Raw genomic sequence first — 13547 nt, forward strand, 5'->3', positions numbered from 1 at the left:
CTTAGCCCCCTGCCAAAGTATCGCGCACCAACCATCAACCTGGACACACTGCAGCAGCTGTCGATCGGAACGCCTGTTGATGTTTAGTAGAGAGTAGAGTGTTTAATTTAATTTGTTCATGATATATGTTTTTTATTTCTAGTTATTTGTTGTTATTTGTACTGCACACTGAATGGACACTGGTTGAGCAACGTTTTTTTTGTTTCCTCTGGGTATGTGAGTACTCAGGAAAATGACAATAAAGATATACTGATACTGATGGTACACCAGTCATTAAAAGTAGGCATGCAGGTGCAGCAGGCAGTGAAGAAGGCGAATGGTATGTTAGCATTCATAGCAAAAGGATTTGAGCATAGGAGCAGGGAGGTTCTACTGCAGTTGTACAGGGTCTTAGTGAGACCACACCTGGAGTATTGCGTACAGTTTTGGTCTCCTAATCTGAGGAAGGACTTTCTTGCCATAGAGGGAGTACAGAGAAGGTTCACCAGACTGATTCCTGGGATTGAAGAAAGACTGGATAGACTCGGTTTGTACTCGCTAGAATTTAGAAGATTGAGGGGGGATCTTATAGAAACTTACAAAATTCTTAAGGGGTTGGACAGGCTAGATGCAGGAAGATTGTTCCGGATGTTGGGGAAGTCCAGAACAAGGGGTCACAGTTTAAGGATAAGGGAGAAATCTTTTAGGACCGAGATGAGGAAAACATTTTTCACACAGAGAGTGGTGAATCTCTGGAATTCTCTGCCGCAGAAGGTAGTTGAGGCTAGTTCATTGGCTATATTTACGAGGGAGTTAGATGTGGCCCTTGTGGCTAAAGGGATCAGGGGGTATGGAGAGAAGGCAGGTACAGGATACTGAGTTGGATGATCAGCCATGATCATATTGAATGGCGGTGCAGGCTCGAAGGGCCAAATGGCCTACTCCTGCACCTATTTTCTATGTTTCTATGATCGCTGTACTCTTTTCAATTTGACATCTTTCCTATAACATGGTGCCCAGAACTGAACATAATATTCTAAATGCGGTCTCACCAACGTCTTATACAACTGCAACATGACCTCACAACTTCTATACTCAATACTCTGACTGATGAAGGCCAAAGTGTCAAAATACGTTTTGACCACCTGATATACCCGCGACACAACCTTCAAGGAACCATGCAACCATCAACCATTCCTCTGCCCACCTGGCTAATTGATCCAGATCCTGCTGCAATCTTTCACAACCATCTTCACTATATGCAAAACCACTCACATCTGTATCATCAGCAAACTTGCTAATCTTGCCCTGTTCTGTGACGTTTCACAGAGTGCTGGAGTAACTCAGCGGGTCAGGCTGAGTTGGGAGGTCATGTTGCAGTTGCATAAGAAGGTGGTGAGGCCGCATTCAGAGTATTGTATTCAGTTCTGGGCACCATGTTATAGGAAATATGTCATCAAACTGGAAAGGGTACATTGAAGATTTACGAGGATGTTGCCAGCACTAGAGGGCCAGAGCTATAGGGAGAGGTTGAGTAGGCTGGGACTCTATTTCATGGAGCACAGGAGGATGAGGGATGATCTAATAGAGGTGTATAAAATCATGATTTGAATAGATATGGTTGAGTCTTTTGCCCAGAGTATGTGAATCGAGGAGCAGAGGACATAAGTTTAAGGTGAATGGCAAAAGACTTAATAGGAATCTGAGGGGTATGTTTTTCACACAAAGGGTGGTAGGTGTATGGAACAAGCTGCCAGAGGAGGTAGTTGAGGGATAAGGATCAAACGTGGGCAGGTGGGACTAGTGCAGATGGGACATGCTGGGCCGAAGGGCCTGTTTCCACACTGTATCACTCTATGACTCTATCTATCTTTCCCTCTCAAACACATTCTCCTGCCTTCTCCCCATTACCTCTGACACCCGTATCAATCAAGAATCTATCAATCTCCTCCTGAAAAATGTCCATTGACTTGACCTCCACAGCTGTCTGTGGCAATGAATTTCACAGTTCACCACCCTCTGACTTAAGAAATTCCTGCTCATCTCCTTCCTAAAGGAATGTCTTTTAATTCAGAGGCTGTGGCCACTGGTCCTAGACTCTCCCACTAGTGGAAACATCCTCTCCACATCCACTCCATCCAGGCTTTTACCAGGCTGGGACAGACGGCAACAGCTTCACATCGTGTCCCAAAGCTCGTGTCCTGTCCTGCATCACCCAAGACAGCAGAGACATTATAGGAGAGGGCAAGCACCGTAACAAAGTAGCTCACGATGGTTTGGGTAACATTCAGGAATGTCTATGCATGCCACATCATGAATATTACTGAAGAACGGTCTTGACCCGAAATATAATCTCCAGAGATGCTGCCTGACTCATTGAGTTACTCCAGCACTCTGTGAAACGTCGCCTATTCATATTCTCCGCAGATGCTGCCTGACCCACTGAGTTACTCCAGCACTTTGTGTCTATTTTCCCTTCATCCATCTGCCCAAGCCCACTCTCACCCCTCCTTTCCTATGTTCCTTTCCACCCATAAACCTCTCTCTGCCTTTACATTTCACTCCTCTTTCATATCTGCTCTACTTATCTACATTCATTTTTCTTTTTAACTTTTTAGTCATAGAATGATGCCATGTGGAAACAGGCCCTTCGGCCCAACTTGCCCACACCGACCGACATGTAAACTAGTCCCACTCACACGCGTTTGGCCCATATATCCATCTAAATCTGTCCTATCCATGTACGTGTCCAAATGTCTCTTAAACATTAGGATAGTTCCAGCCTTAACTACCTCCTCTGGCAGCTCGTTCCATACACCCAGCACCCTTTGTGTGAAAAAGCTACCTCTCAGATTCCTGTTAATTTCTGAAATATTGGTCATAAATTTGGTGCACAAATGCTCCAAAATAAGGCTCAGAATGCATCAGAGAGCATCTAAAACCCCAGAGCTTCCAGGGCCCTTAAGAAGGCCCTGGACCCTGGCATCGAGGGACTTCACGCTTCGCACTCATGATGTGCGCAGCGCGCACACTATTTCACATTACATTTTTTGTAATTCTGTCATGCCACCCCCCTTTTTGGAAAGCTTCGTACGGGCCTGTTATGGCAGTGCTTGGCCTTCTTGATGACCCTCTTCAGGTTAGCCCTGGATGAACTGTAGGCTCGGGCATCGCCTGACCTACAGCCAGGTGTCCCGTGCTTTCAGCAGTAGCCTGACCTCGCTGTTCATCCATGGCTTCTGATTCGGGAATATTGTCACCCGTTTGAGGGAGGTGACACTGTTGATGGTGGAGTTTATAAAGTCCAGAACAGAGAATGTATAGGAATCAATGTCCGTGTGGGAGTCAAGGGTGGCCTGGGCTGCAAACACCTTCCAGTCAGTGTTTCCAAAACACCACTGAAGTGTCCGCCTCCTCTGACCAGACTTTAACCGTCCTCACAGTGGGTTTAACCCGTCAGATGAGTGGGGAGTACTTAGGGAGCAGGAACAATGAGAGGTAATCAAACTGTCAAGGTGGGGGAGGGGGACGGCTTTGTAAGCTTCAGCCATGTTTGTGTAGACTTTGTCCAGTGTCTTGGCTTCTCTAGTGGCTAGTTCAATTCACATTGGACTATCGATGGAACTGATGCGCTACAATGCTGAGAACTATATTCTGCACTCTGTACCTCTCTGCTTCATCTATTGTATGTTGTCTTAGAGCCATACAGCACGGAAAAGATCATTTTATATACTTCTATCAGGTCTCTCCTCAATCTCCAATGTTCCAGAGAAAACAGTCCCGGTCTGCCCAAACTCCCCCTGTAGCTAGTACTTCCTACTCCAGGCATCATTCTGGTAAACTTCCTCTGCACCCTTTTTAAAGACTCCACATCATTCCTGTAATGGGGTGACCAGAACTGCACACCATACTCCCCAACCAAAGTCCTATAGAACTTCATCATGACGTCATGACCCTTATACTCAATGCCCTGACCTTTGAAGGCAAGAATACCATATGCCCTCTTTATCTATCATCTCTCTAAATCTTAATACTTGGAAATATTTCAAATTTATTTGCCGTAGAATTAATTTTACGAGACCAGTTTTATTTTTCAGAACAGAAACTGCTCAATGCAAAAGCTTCAAAACTACGCATTTAATGTTGCTCCCATAAAATGTACATGAAATAAAATACCAATCGAAAGATGAAAGTTTTTCTGTCAGTCACAGTTTTTAACATAATGTTTTCCTTACCTGGACAATTTCAGATTTACCCTATGTGTAGGGTTTGTTTGAAAGACTTACCATAATGCCCAGTCTTGTTCGCACAGATTAGAGCCCCAAAAAAGTTTGGGTGATACTTTTGGATCCTTCCAATAGCTTTCTGGCACGCCAAAGTTGGGTCTATTCCTATTCTCATGTATTCAACTGCCTGGTAGCTAATTTGTGGAGCAAAGATGAACATGCAATAAAAATAAAAACAATATGATGCAATAAAAACCATATACAGTATGCCGCAGATTGTTTTTGTTTTCCCAAATTCAATTCATACTTCCCAGTGAAGTCAACACCTTCTTATTCTATTGTGACAGTAAAATAAAATTGTTTGAGTTCCCAATTATTACCACATACCCATCCTCTCCCGAACAACATCACCAACCAATGACCCAACTCGATGAACTAGTCACAATTATACAGCACAGAAACAGGCCCTTTGGCCCAACTACTCCATGCCAACCAAGTTACCACATTGTCTGCTTTGATCTGTCCTCTTTGCACCTTCCACAGCTCTGGACTCACTCTCCCCTGACTCTCAAGTCAGATCCGCTGAGTTACTCCAGCATTTTTTGTCCATCTTCATACCATATCTGAGCTAGTTCCATTTGCCCGTGATGGCCCATATCCTTCCAAACCTTGTGTAGGAAAGAACTGCAGATGCTGGTTTAAATCGAAGGTAGACACAAAATGCTGGAGTAACTCAGTGGGTCAGGCAGCATCTCTGTAGGGAAGGAATGCGTGACGTTTTGGTTCGAGACCCTTATTCAAACTGAAGAAGGGTCTCGATTCAAAACGTCACCCATTCCTATTGTTATATTCCGGACGGCAGAATGAATAACAACTTACACGCAGGCTGCCTGGATCACAAGAGATTTGTTACCCAACATTCCCTACTTATATACAAGACCAACTCATTACCATATACGTGAATATGCATGAATACATTACACTGCTCTCCTTTTTTTTAAATATTAAATCTAAGTACACAGTTACAATTTTGTTTTTGTGGTACTTGATTTAAACCAGTATTTACGAAATCTTAAATGATAAACAAAATATATTTATTTTACATATTTACACATTTTCATTTTACCTAGACAGTGAGTTACTCAATTAACAAACCTAATCTGACTATTGGTTTACGGATCCTGCCTGATCGTCTAACAGTAACAGGTGTAACAGGTTTAGGTGATGACTCAACTGTTGGCTTGTTTGGCTCTGTATTAGTACCCTGACTTTGACCAGAGGAATCTGTTTCTTTGTCTGTACTAACTGAACTTTGTGTTTCAATCACAGTGGTCTTTTCCAACTCACTTTCAGATATAGACTCAGGGATTAGGACTTCATGCTCAGTTGTTGATTCATCTTTGGTTGGAATCATTTGATCAACATGAACACTTTGGTCCTATCTCCAACTTCAACTAAGTATCTTTTTGTTCCACACACTTCCATTATTTTCAAAACATCCCATTTGTCTCGACCGGACTTGTTGGGAGGACTGATAACACGAACCTGCTCATCTGGCTTGAAGTACCTCTCCTTCTTGTGGGAGTCAAAATGGTGTTTTTGACTTAACTGTTTTTGTTCAACTCTCAAAACCAAATTGGGTTAAACTAGACTTAGGCGTATTCTTAGCCTTCTCTTCATCAACAGTTCTGCAGGTGAGTAACCCGTTGTGTGTGGTTCTGTACTTCAGCAAGAAACTAGCCAAACGATGTTTCATACTGAGCTTTGAACTACCCTGCAAAACCTGTTTCTTGAGTATCTTTGACAACTCTAACAGACCTTTCTGCTGCCCCGTTGGAGGCTGGATGGTATGGGGGAACAAGTGTGTGTTTTACACCATTCCGCTGCATGAACTCTTTGAACCGCTCTGAACGAAACTGAGGCCTGTTATCAGAAACAAGTTCTTCCGGTAAACCATGGCATGCAAAAATGGATCTCAACTCATCTATGGTACGCTCAGTAGTAGTGCTTGACCCCAATATGCTTATCCACAATCCATTTGGAATGACCATCTATCAGCACCAGAAAATGATCATTACCCTTTTCACCAAAATCTACATGAACTCTCTGAAAAGGTCTACTTGGCCATGACCAGGATTGCAGTGATGTTTTTGGTGGTTTACTCCGGCAATTTTGGCAGACGCTACATTTGCTCACCGGTGACTCGATGTCACTGTCAATACCAGGCCAATACACAAAACCTCTGGCAATTGACTTCATGCTTACTATGCCAGGATGTTCGGCATGAAGCTTGTTCATAATTTTGTTTCTCAGACTCTGGTAAAACCACTCTGTAACCCCACTTAATGCATCCCTGCTCACATGATAATTCATGGCGTCGATTATGGAAAGGCTTCAGCTCTGAGTTCAGAACTGAGTTCAATCCACTATTGATTTCAGTCCAACCGTTCAATGTCTGTTCATAGACCCACTTCAGCACATTGTCTTTCTTTGTTTCTGCTGCGATTTCTGTTGCAGTCACTGGAAAGTCTTCATCTACAACTTGCAGTGTGTAGTTGAGTTCTCACTTCGCACGTCAGAGTTCTCATGGGGCAACGCCTCTGCAACTGCGTTGCACTTGGAGCTTCTGTACTCCACCTTGTAGTCATACTGGGACAGCAAAATTGCCCAGCGCTGCATCCTTGATACTGCCATGGAAGGTATAGCTAACTTGGGACCCAGTATCACCACCTACACCATAACTTGAAGCATCACAAGCAAGTTTCATCTCACATGTCGTATCGTAGTGAACAAGAAGTTTGTCACTTTTCAAGTTTTCCTTGCAGATGTCATATGCACGTTGCTGTTACTTTCCCCACGTCCATTTCACATCTTTTTGTAGCAGATGATGTAGTGGCTTTAGCACTGTTGCTACATCTGGAAGGAATCGTGCATAGAACTGCACCATCCCAAGGAATGATCGTAGCTCTGACACATTGTTGGGTTTTGGAGCATTCACTATTGCTTCCACTTTCGCCTTCACAGCGCAAAGTCCGTTGGCATCCACCTTGAGTCCAAGGTAGACCACCTCTGACTGCGCAAATGCATGTTTACTTTGTCACACTTTGACATTGTGGCAGTTCAATCGTGTGAGAACTTGCTCAAGGATTTCCAGATGTTCCACCATGCCCTCTGTGAATATCAGTAGGTCATCCTGGTTGCACACACAGTGCCTTGTAACATTTGGTCCATGACAGACTGAAAGGTTTTCGGGGAGGATTTCACACCATAAGGCAGCTTTGTATATGAATACAAGCTCTTATGTGTGTTGATAGTCAAGTACTGCTGACTTTCCTTATCAACATTGAGTTGGGCGTAAGCGTGAGACAAATCCAGTTTAGTGAAGACTCTTGTTCCGCTAAGTTCTGCGTACAGATCTTGCGAGGTTGGTAACGGATATTGTTCATCATCAATGGCTTGGTTGATTGTGACTTTGTCGTCACCACATTGTCGAACAGTTTTATCAGCCTTGGTTACGGCCACAATTGGCATTGCCCAGTTACTCTGGTCTGTCTTCACGTGTATTCCGTTCCTCTCTAACTTGTCGAGTTCTTCCTCCACTTGGTGCTTTAGTGCATATGGTACAGGTCTTGGTTGACAATACACAGGTTTCAAATTTTGCTTAAGTCGAATGTGTGCAGAGTACCATGTTATTCCCATGTAACGGTCAGCAAAAATGTTTGCATGTTTGCTTATGATGTTTTCAAGACATGATTTGGTCAAATCAACACTAAAAATGTTCTTCCAGTCTAATTCTATTCTACTCAGCCAATCCTTTCCAAGGAGGGTTGGTTTATTTCTGTAGCTGGCCACTATGATGGGCAGTGTTACTGACTGACCATTATGCTGAATTTTACAGTTCATTTGTCCACATGTCTCCAAAACTTCGCCCAAGTAGGTTCTCAGCTTGACCTTACTCTCAAACAATGGTATCTGTGGGAACTTTGTTACGTACAGGTCTCTGCTCATGACCGAACAATCTGCTGCCGTGTCAATACACATGTCGATTAACTGTTCATTAATCAATAGTTTAGTTTGAAAGTCCTTGCCTTGGCTGGTTGTAGGCTTATCGATGTTGGTTGCATAAATGGTGTACAACCCAAGTTCATTTCCATCTGGGTTCATCTCCAAGTTGTGAACTCCTCTCTGGTGTTGTCGCTTGATTCCCGCAGATTGTTGTTTTCCTGTTTTAAGCTTGGCCCAACATGCTGAGACTATATGGCCTTTCTTCTGGCAGTTATAGCACTTGGCCATTTTGAACTGACAAAATTGGGAGGAGTGATTACCGTTGCAACGATAACAACTGGCTGAACTCGGCTCCCCACCACACTGGTTTTGGTTTAGCACCTCTTGGTTTGGCCATTGGCACTGCCTTGTGACAGTAAACGGCCACTGCAGTTCGTGGTGGGCAAAACTCGCGAGCATTCTTTGATGCCATCTCCATTGTGGTAGCAATCTTGCATTCTTTCTCAAATGTGAGATCTGTAGTGTTCATGAGTTTGGACTGAATTGGTTCATCCACTGGACCACAAACAAATCTGTTGCGTAATGCTCGTCCAAGAAAGGTTCCAAAGTTACAGTGTAAAGTTAAGTTTTTGAAGGCAACAATGTACTCATCGATTGTCTCATTCTGCTTCTGGTTTCTAGTGCTGAATTTATAGCTTTCTGCAATTTCCAGAGGCTTTGGGTTGAAATGCTCCTCCAACTTCTTCATAATGTCATTGAATGGCATGTCCTTTGCCTTTATGGGCGCAAGGAGATTCACGAGTGTGCCGTACACTTCAGGACCGATCTCCGTGAGCAGAATCGCTTTCATGCGTTCGCAAACGGCCTTATTTGTTTCAGTCACTATGTCTCCTTCACCACTAATCTCCATTATATTGTTGGCCGTGAAAAACATGTTTGCTCTCTCCATATAGGAGCTGAACGGCTCTCTACTCTTGTCAAAAGTGCCAAGGTTTCCGATGTAGCCCGTGGACGCTGCCATCGTGTCGTTCTCTTTGTTTATTTTTTAAAGACCATTCAAAAACCCCGAATTCCTGTCTGTTCTGGTGTAACAATTCATCTAAAACTTAGCTGTACAAACGCTATTCAGCTTGAGGAATTCGACAAAAATAACCTCAGTCTAAAATGTTATACAATCCCAAGGACGACATCTTGCCACGTAGACACAACATAGAGATAGCCTGACAAACTCTTGCTGATTTGTACAGATGCTGTTTTAACTACAGTCCCCTGCATAGAAGGATCTGCAGCCTCTCGAGTCCAGCTCGCAAACAACTGCGACACAACTCTGTATTTACTGTTTATAATGTTAATCAATAGTGCATGTTGCAAAACAGTCCTGCACTGTATTTAAAGGATGAGTTCACAAACTATCCCATCCTCGTCGCCAATTTTGTTATATTCCGGACGGCAGAATGAATAACAACTTACACGCAGGCTGCCTGGATCACGAGAGATTTATTACCCAACATTCCCTACTTATATACAACACCAACTCATTAACATATACATGAATATGCATGAATACATTACACCTATCTATTACTTATAGGTGGCTAGTTATATCTGCTTCTCTTATGACAAGTAAGCATGCAGGTACAGCAGGCAGTGAAGAAAGCGAATGGCATGTGGGTCTTTAGAACAAGAGGAATCGAATAAAGGAGCAAAGCGGTCCTTCTGAAGTTGTACAGAGCCCTAGTGAGACCACACCTGGAGTATTGTGTGCAGTTGTGTCCCCTAATTTGAGGAAGGACGTTCTTGTAATTTAGGGAGTGCAGCGTAGGTGTACAAGGTTAATTCCCGGGAGGGCGGGACTGTCATATGCTGAGAGAATGGAGCAGCTGGGCTTGTACACTCTGGAGTTTAGAAGGATGAGAGGGTATCTCATTGAAACATACAAGATTGTTAAGGGCTTGGACACGCAAGAGGCAGGAAACATGTTCCCGATGTTGGGGGAGTCCAGAACCAGGGGCCACAGTTTCAGAATAAGGAGTAAGCCATTTCGAATGGAGACAAGGAAACACTTTTTCTTACAGCGAGTGGTGAGTCTGTGAAATTCTCTGCCTCAGAGGGCGGTGGAGTCAGGTTCTCTGGATGCTTTCAAGAGAGAGCTAGATAGGGCTCTTAAAAATAGCGGAGTCAGGGGATATGGGGAAAGGGCAGGAACGGGGTACTGATTGGGGATGATCAGCCATGATCACATTGAATGGCAGTGCTGGCTCGAAGGGCCAAATGGCCTACTCCTGCACCTATTGTCTATTGTCTATTGACTTAACCATATAACCATATAACCATGTAACAATTACAGCACGGAAACAGGCCATCTCGGCCCTACAAGTCCGTGCCGAACAACTTTTTTCCCTTAGTCCCACCTGCCTGCACTCATACCATAACCCTCCATTCCCTTCCCATCCATATGCCTATCCAATTTATTTTTAAATGATACCAACGAACCTGCCGCAACCACTTCCACTGGAAGCTCATTCCACACCGCTACCACTCTCTGAGTAAAGAAGTTCCCCCTCATGTTACCCCTAAACTTCTGTCCCTTAATTCTGAAGTCATGTCCTCTTGTTTGAATCTTCCCTATTCTCAAAGGGAAAAGCTTGTCCACATCAATCCTGTCTATCCCTCTCATCATTTTAAAGACCTCTATCAAGTCCCCCCTTAACCTTCTGCGCTCCAGAGAATAAAGACCTAATTTATTCAACCTATCTCTGTAACTTAGTTGTTGAAACCCAGGCAACATTCTAGTAAATCTCCTCTGTACTCTCTCTATTTTGTTGACACCCTTCCTATAATTGGGCGACCAAAATTGTACACCATACTCCAGATTTGGTCTCACCAATGCCTTGTACAATTTTAACATTACATCCCAGCTTCTATACTCAATGCTCTGATTTATAAAGGCTAGCATACCAAAAGCTTTCTTTACCACCCTATCTATATGAGATTCCACCTTCAAGGAACTATGCACGGTTATTCCCAGATCCCTCTGTTCAACTGTATTCTTCAATTCTCTACCATTTACCATGTACGTCCTATTTTGATTTGTCCTGCCAAGGTGTAGCACCTCAGATTTATCAGCATTAAACTCCATCTGCCATCTTTCAGCCCATTTTTCCAAATGGTCTAAATCACTCTGTAGACTTTGGAAATCCTCTTCATTATCCACAACACCCCCTATCTTGGTATCATCTGCATACTTACTAATCCAATTTACCACCCCTTCATCCAGATCATTGATGTACATGACAAACAACAAAGGACCCAACACAGATCCCTGAGGCACCCCACTAGTCACCTGCCTCCAACCCGACAAACAGCCATCCACCATTACCCTCTGGCTACTTCCTGCTCTTGACTACAGTTCATTAACTAATCTGCTTCCCCATATGGGCGTAGATATCAAATAAGAGGGTTGGTTGTGACGCACTCAGCATCTGCACTCAGTCAAAAAGAGGGGGTGAACAATCACTGCCAAATGGAAGTGAACCCCAACACCAGAGATTATGATAATTGAGTCGGCGCGGACATGATGGGCCGATGGGCCTGTTTCCACGCTGCCTCGATAAACTAAACTAAACTAAGACTGCTGCTGTGATGATAACAGGGCATATTTCTTTTTTTTTTAATTTTTTTATTTTTTATTAGAAGTACGGTAAATTGCAATACTACACAAAACATATATCTTAATACATTTTTTGTACCGCTTCATTTTTTGAGCTTTAAGAAAAAGATAGAAGTAAAGAAAGTAAAGAAAGTGCGCAAGAGTCGTTAAGGTGCAAGAGAGTGTTGAGAAAAGTAAGCCCCTTAGAAAAGAAGTTAGAGAAGGAAGTAAAGAAAGAAAAAAGCCCCTAGAAAAGAAGTAAAAAGAAAGGAGAAACAATCGCTCTATTATAACATTAAACCCCGCAGAAAGGGGACTACCAACCAAGTCTGTTTTTGTTATTTTGTTGTTTTGTTGTTGTTTTTTTACACCCCGTTACCAGATCCTGGTACCTTTTATTTATTTATTTATTTATTTTTTAATTACTATTGCACCTTATGCTTATAATAGTTCCAAAAACGTAGACCACGTCTTTTGGAAGTGATCTGCTTTGCCTGCTAAGAGGAATCTCATCTCTTCCAGATGTAGTGTTTCATACATATTTGATATCCACATTTTTATTGTTGGTGTAGGCGCATTTTTCCAGAATTTAAGTATGAGCTTTTTTCCCATTATTAGCCCGTAATTGAGTAAATTCTTCTGAAACACGTTTAGTTTTGGTACCAGTTTTATTTTGGTTTTGGTACCAGTTTTATTTTAATTAATTTTGTAAAGATGTCAAATATTTCATTCCAGAATTTTTGTATTTTTGTACAAAAAACGAAAGAATGCGCTATGGTAGCTTCTTGACACAGACATTTATCACAGATGGGTGAGACATTAGGGAAGAATTTATTTATTTTAGTTTTTGAATAATATAGTCTGTGTAATGTTTTGAATTGGATGAGAGTATGTCGTACGTTGATCGAACATTTATGCACCTGTAGTAAGTGATTATCCCAACTCTCTTTTGAAATTTTTATAGCTAATTCTTGTTCCCAGTCTCTTCTAATTCCATCAGTTGTGGGTATTTCTATGTTTAAGATGATGTTATATAAGTACGATATTAGATTCGTTGATTCCGCCTTTATCTTCATTGCTTCATCCAGTAAGTCTGTAGGCATATTATGATAGTCTTTTGTGTATTTTTTCAGATAATCACGAATTTGAAGATATTTAAAATATTGATTATTTTTCAAATTATATTTCAGTTGTAGTTGTTGAAATGATAGTAATTTTCCCAATTCATACAGATCTCAGAGCGTTTTGATTAACAGGGCATATTTCAAGAGAAGTTTCACTTGGCTCAAAGTTTTAAGTATTTCAGCTCAATTAACGGCTCAAAACGTATTTCACCACCTGCAAATGTACCTTGGGAGGAATCGCATCATGATGTCTCCATTCCCGGTCGCAGCTGCTGCTCCAGCTGTGCTGTCGGCGTAGGCACCCGCTCCAGCGATCGGGGAATCCCCTACACGGCTGTAAGACATACCCACACATCACTGCCCACATACACAGGTCATTGTTCTCAGAGATTACACAGCATTGGCAACAGTAGAGATAAACACAAAATACTGGAGTAACTCAGCGTGACAGAGAAATGTGAGGTGTTGCATTTTGGGAAGTCTAACATGGGCAGGACCTACACAGTGAATGGTAGGGCTCTGGGGAGTGTTGTAGAGCAGAGGGATCTAGGAGTACAGGTACAT

The 13547-nt window shown here is 42.6% G+C and overlaps 1 protein-coding gene across 2 annotated transcripts in view; it reads right to left on the bottom strand.

Moving 5' to 3' along the window:
- Positions 1 to 13547, bottom strand: part of LOC116971526 (N(4)-(beta-N-acetylglucosaminyl)-L-asparaginase-like) — a 65016-nt gene that overhangs the window by 35892 nt on the left and 15577 nt on the right. Inside the window, exons 7-8 of one of the 2 annotated variants that reach the window (XM_033018758.1) lie at positions 13210 to 13317; positions 4266 to 4399 (exon numbers count right to left, since the gene is read on the bottom strand). In XM_033018758.1, coding sequence (XP_032874649.1) covers positions 4266 to 4399; positions 13210 to 13317 — 242 coding nt within the window. The remainder of the gene's footprint in view (positions 1 to 4265; positions 4400 to 13209; positions 13318 to 13547) is intronic. The other variant, XM_033018760.1, reaches the window with a different exon arrangement.

Source organism: Amblyraja radiata, chromosome 3 (genome assembly GCF_010909765.2).
Source record: "Amblyraja radiata isolate CabotCenter1 chromosome 3, sAmbRad1.1.pri, whole genome shotgun sequence".
NCBI classification, from domain to species: Eukaryota; Metazoa; Chordata; class Chondrichthyes; order Rajiformes; family Rajidae; genus Amblyraja; species Amblyraja radiata.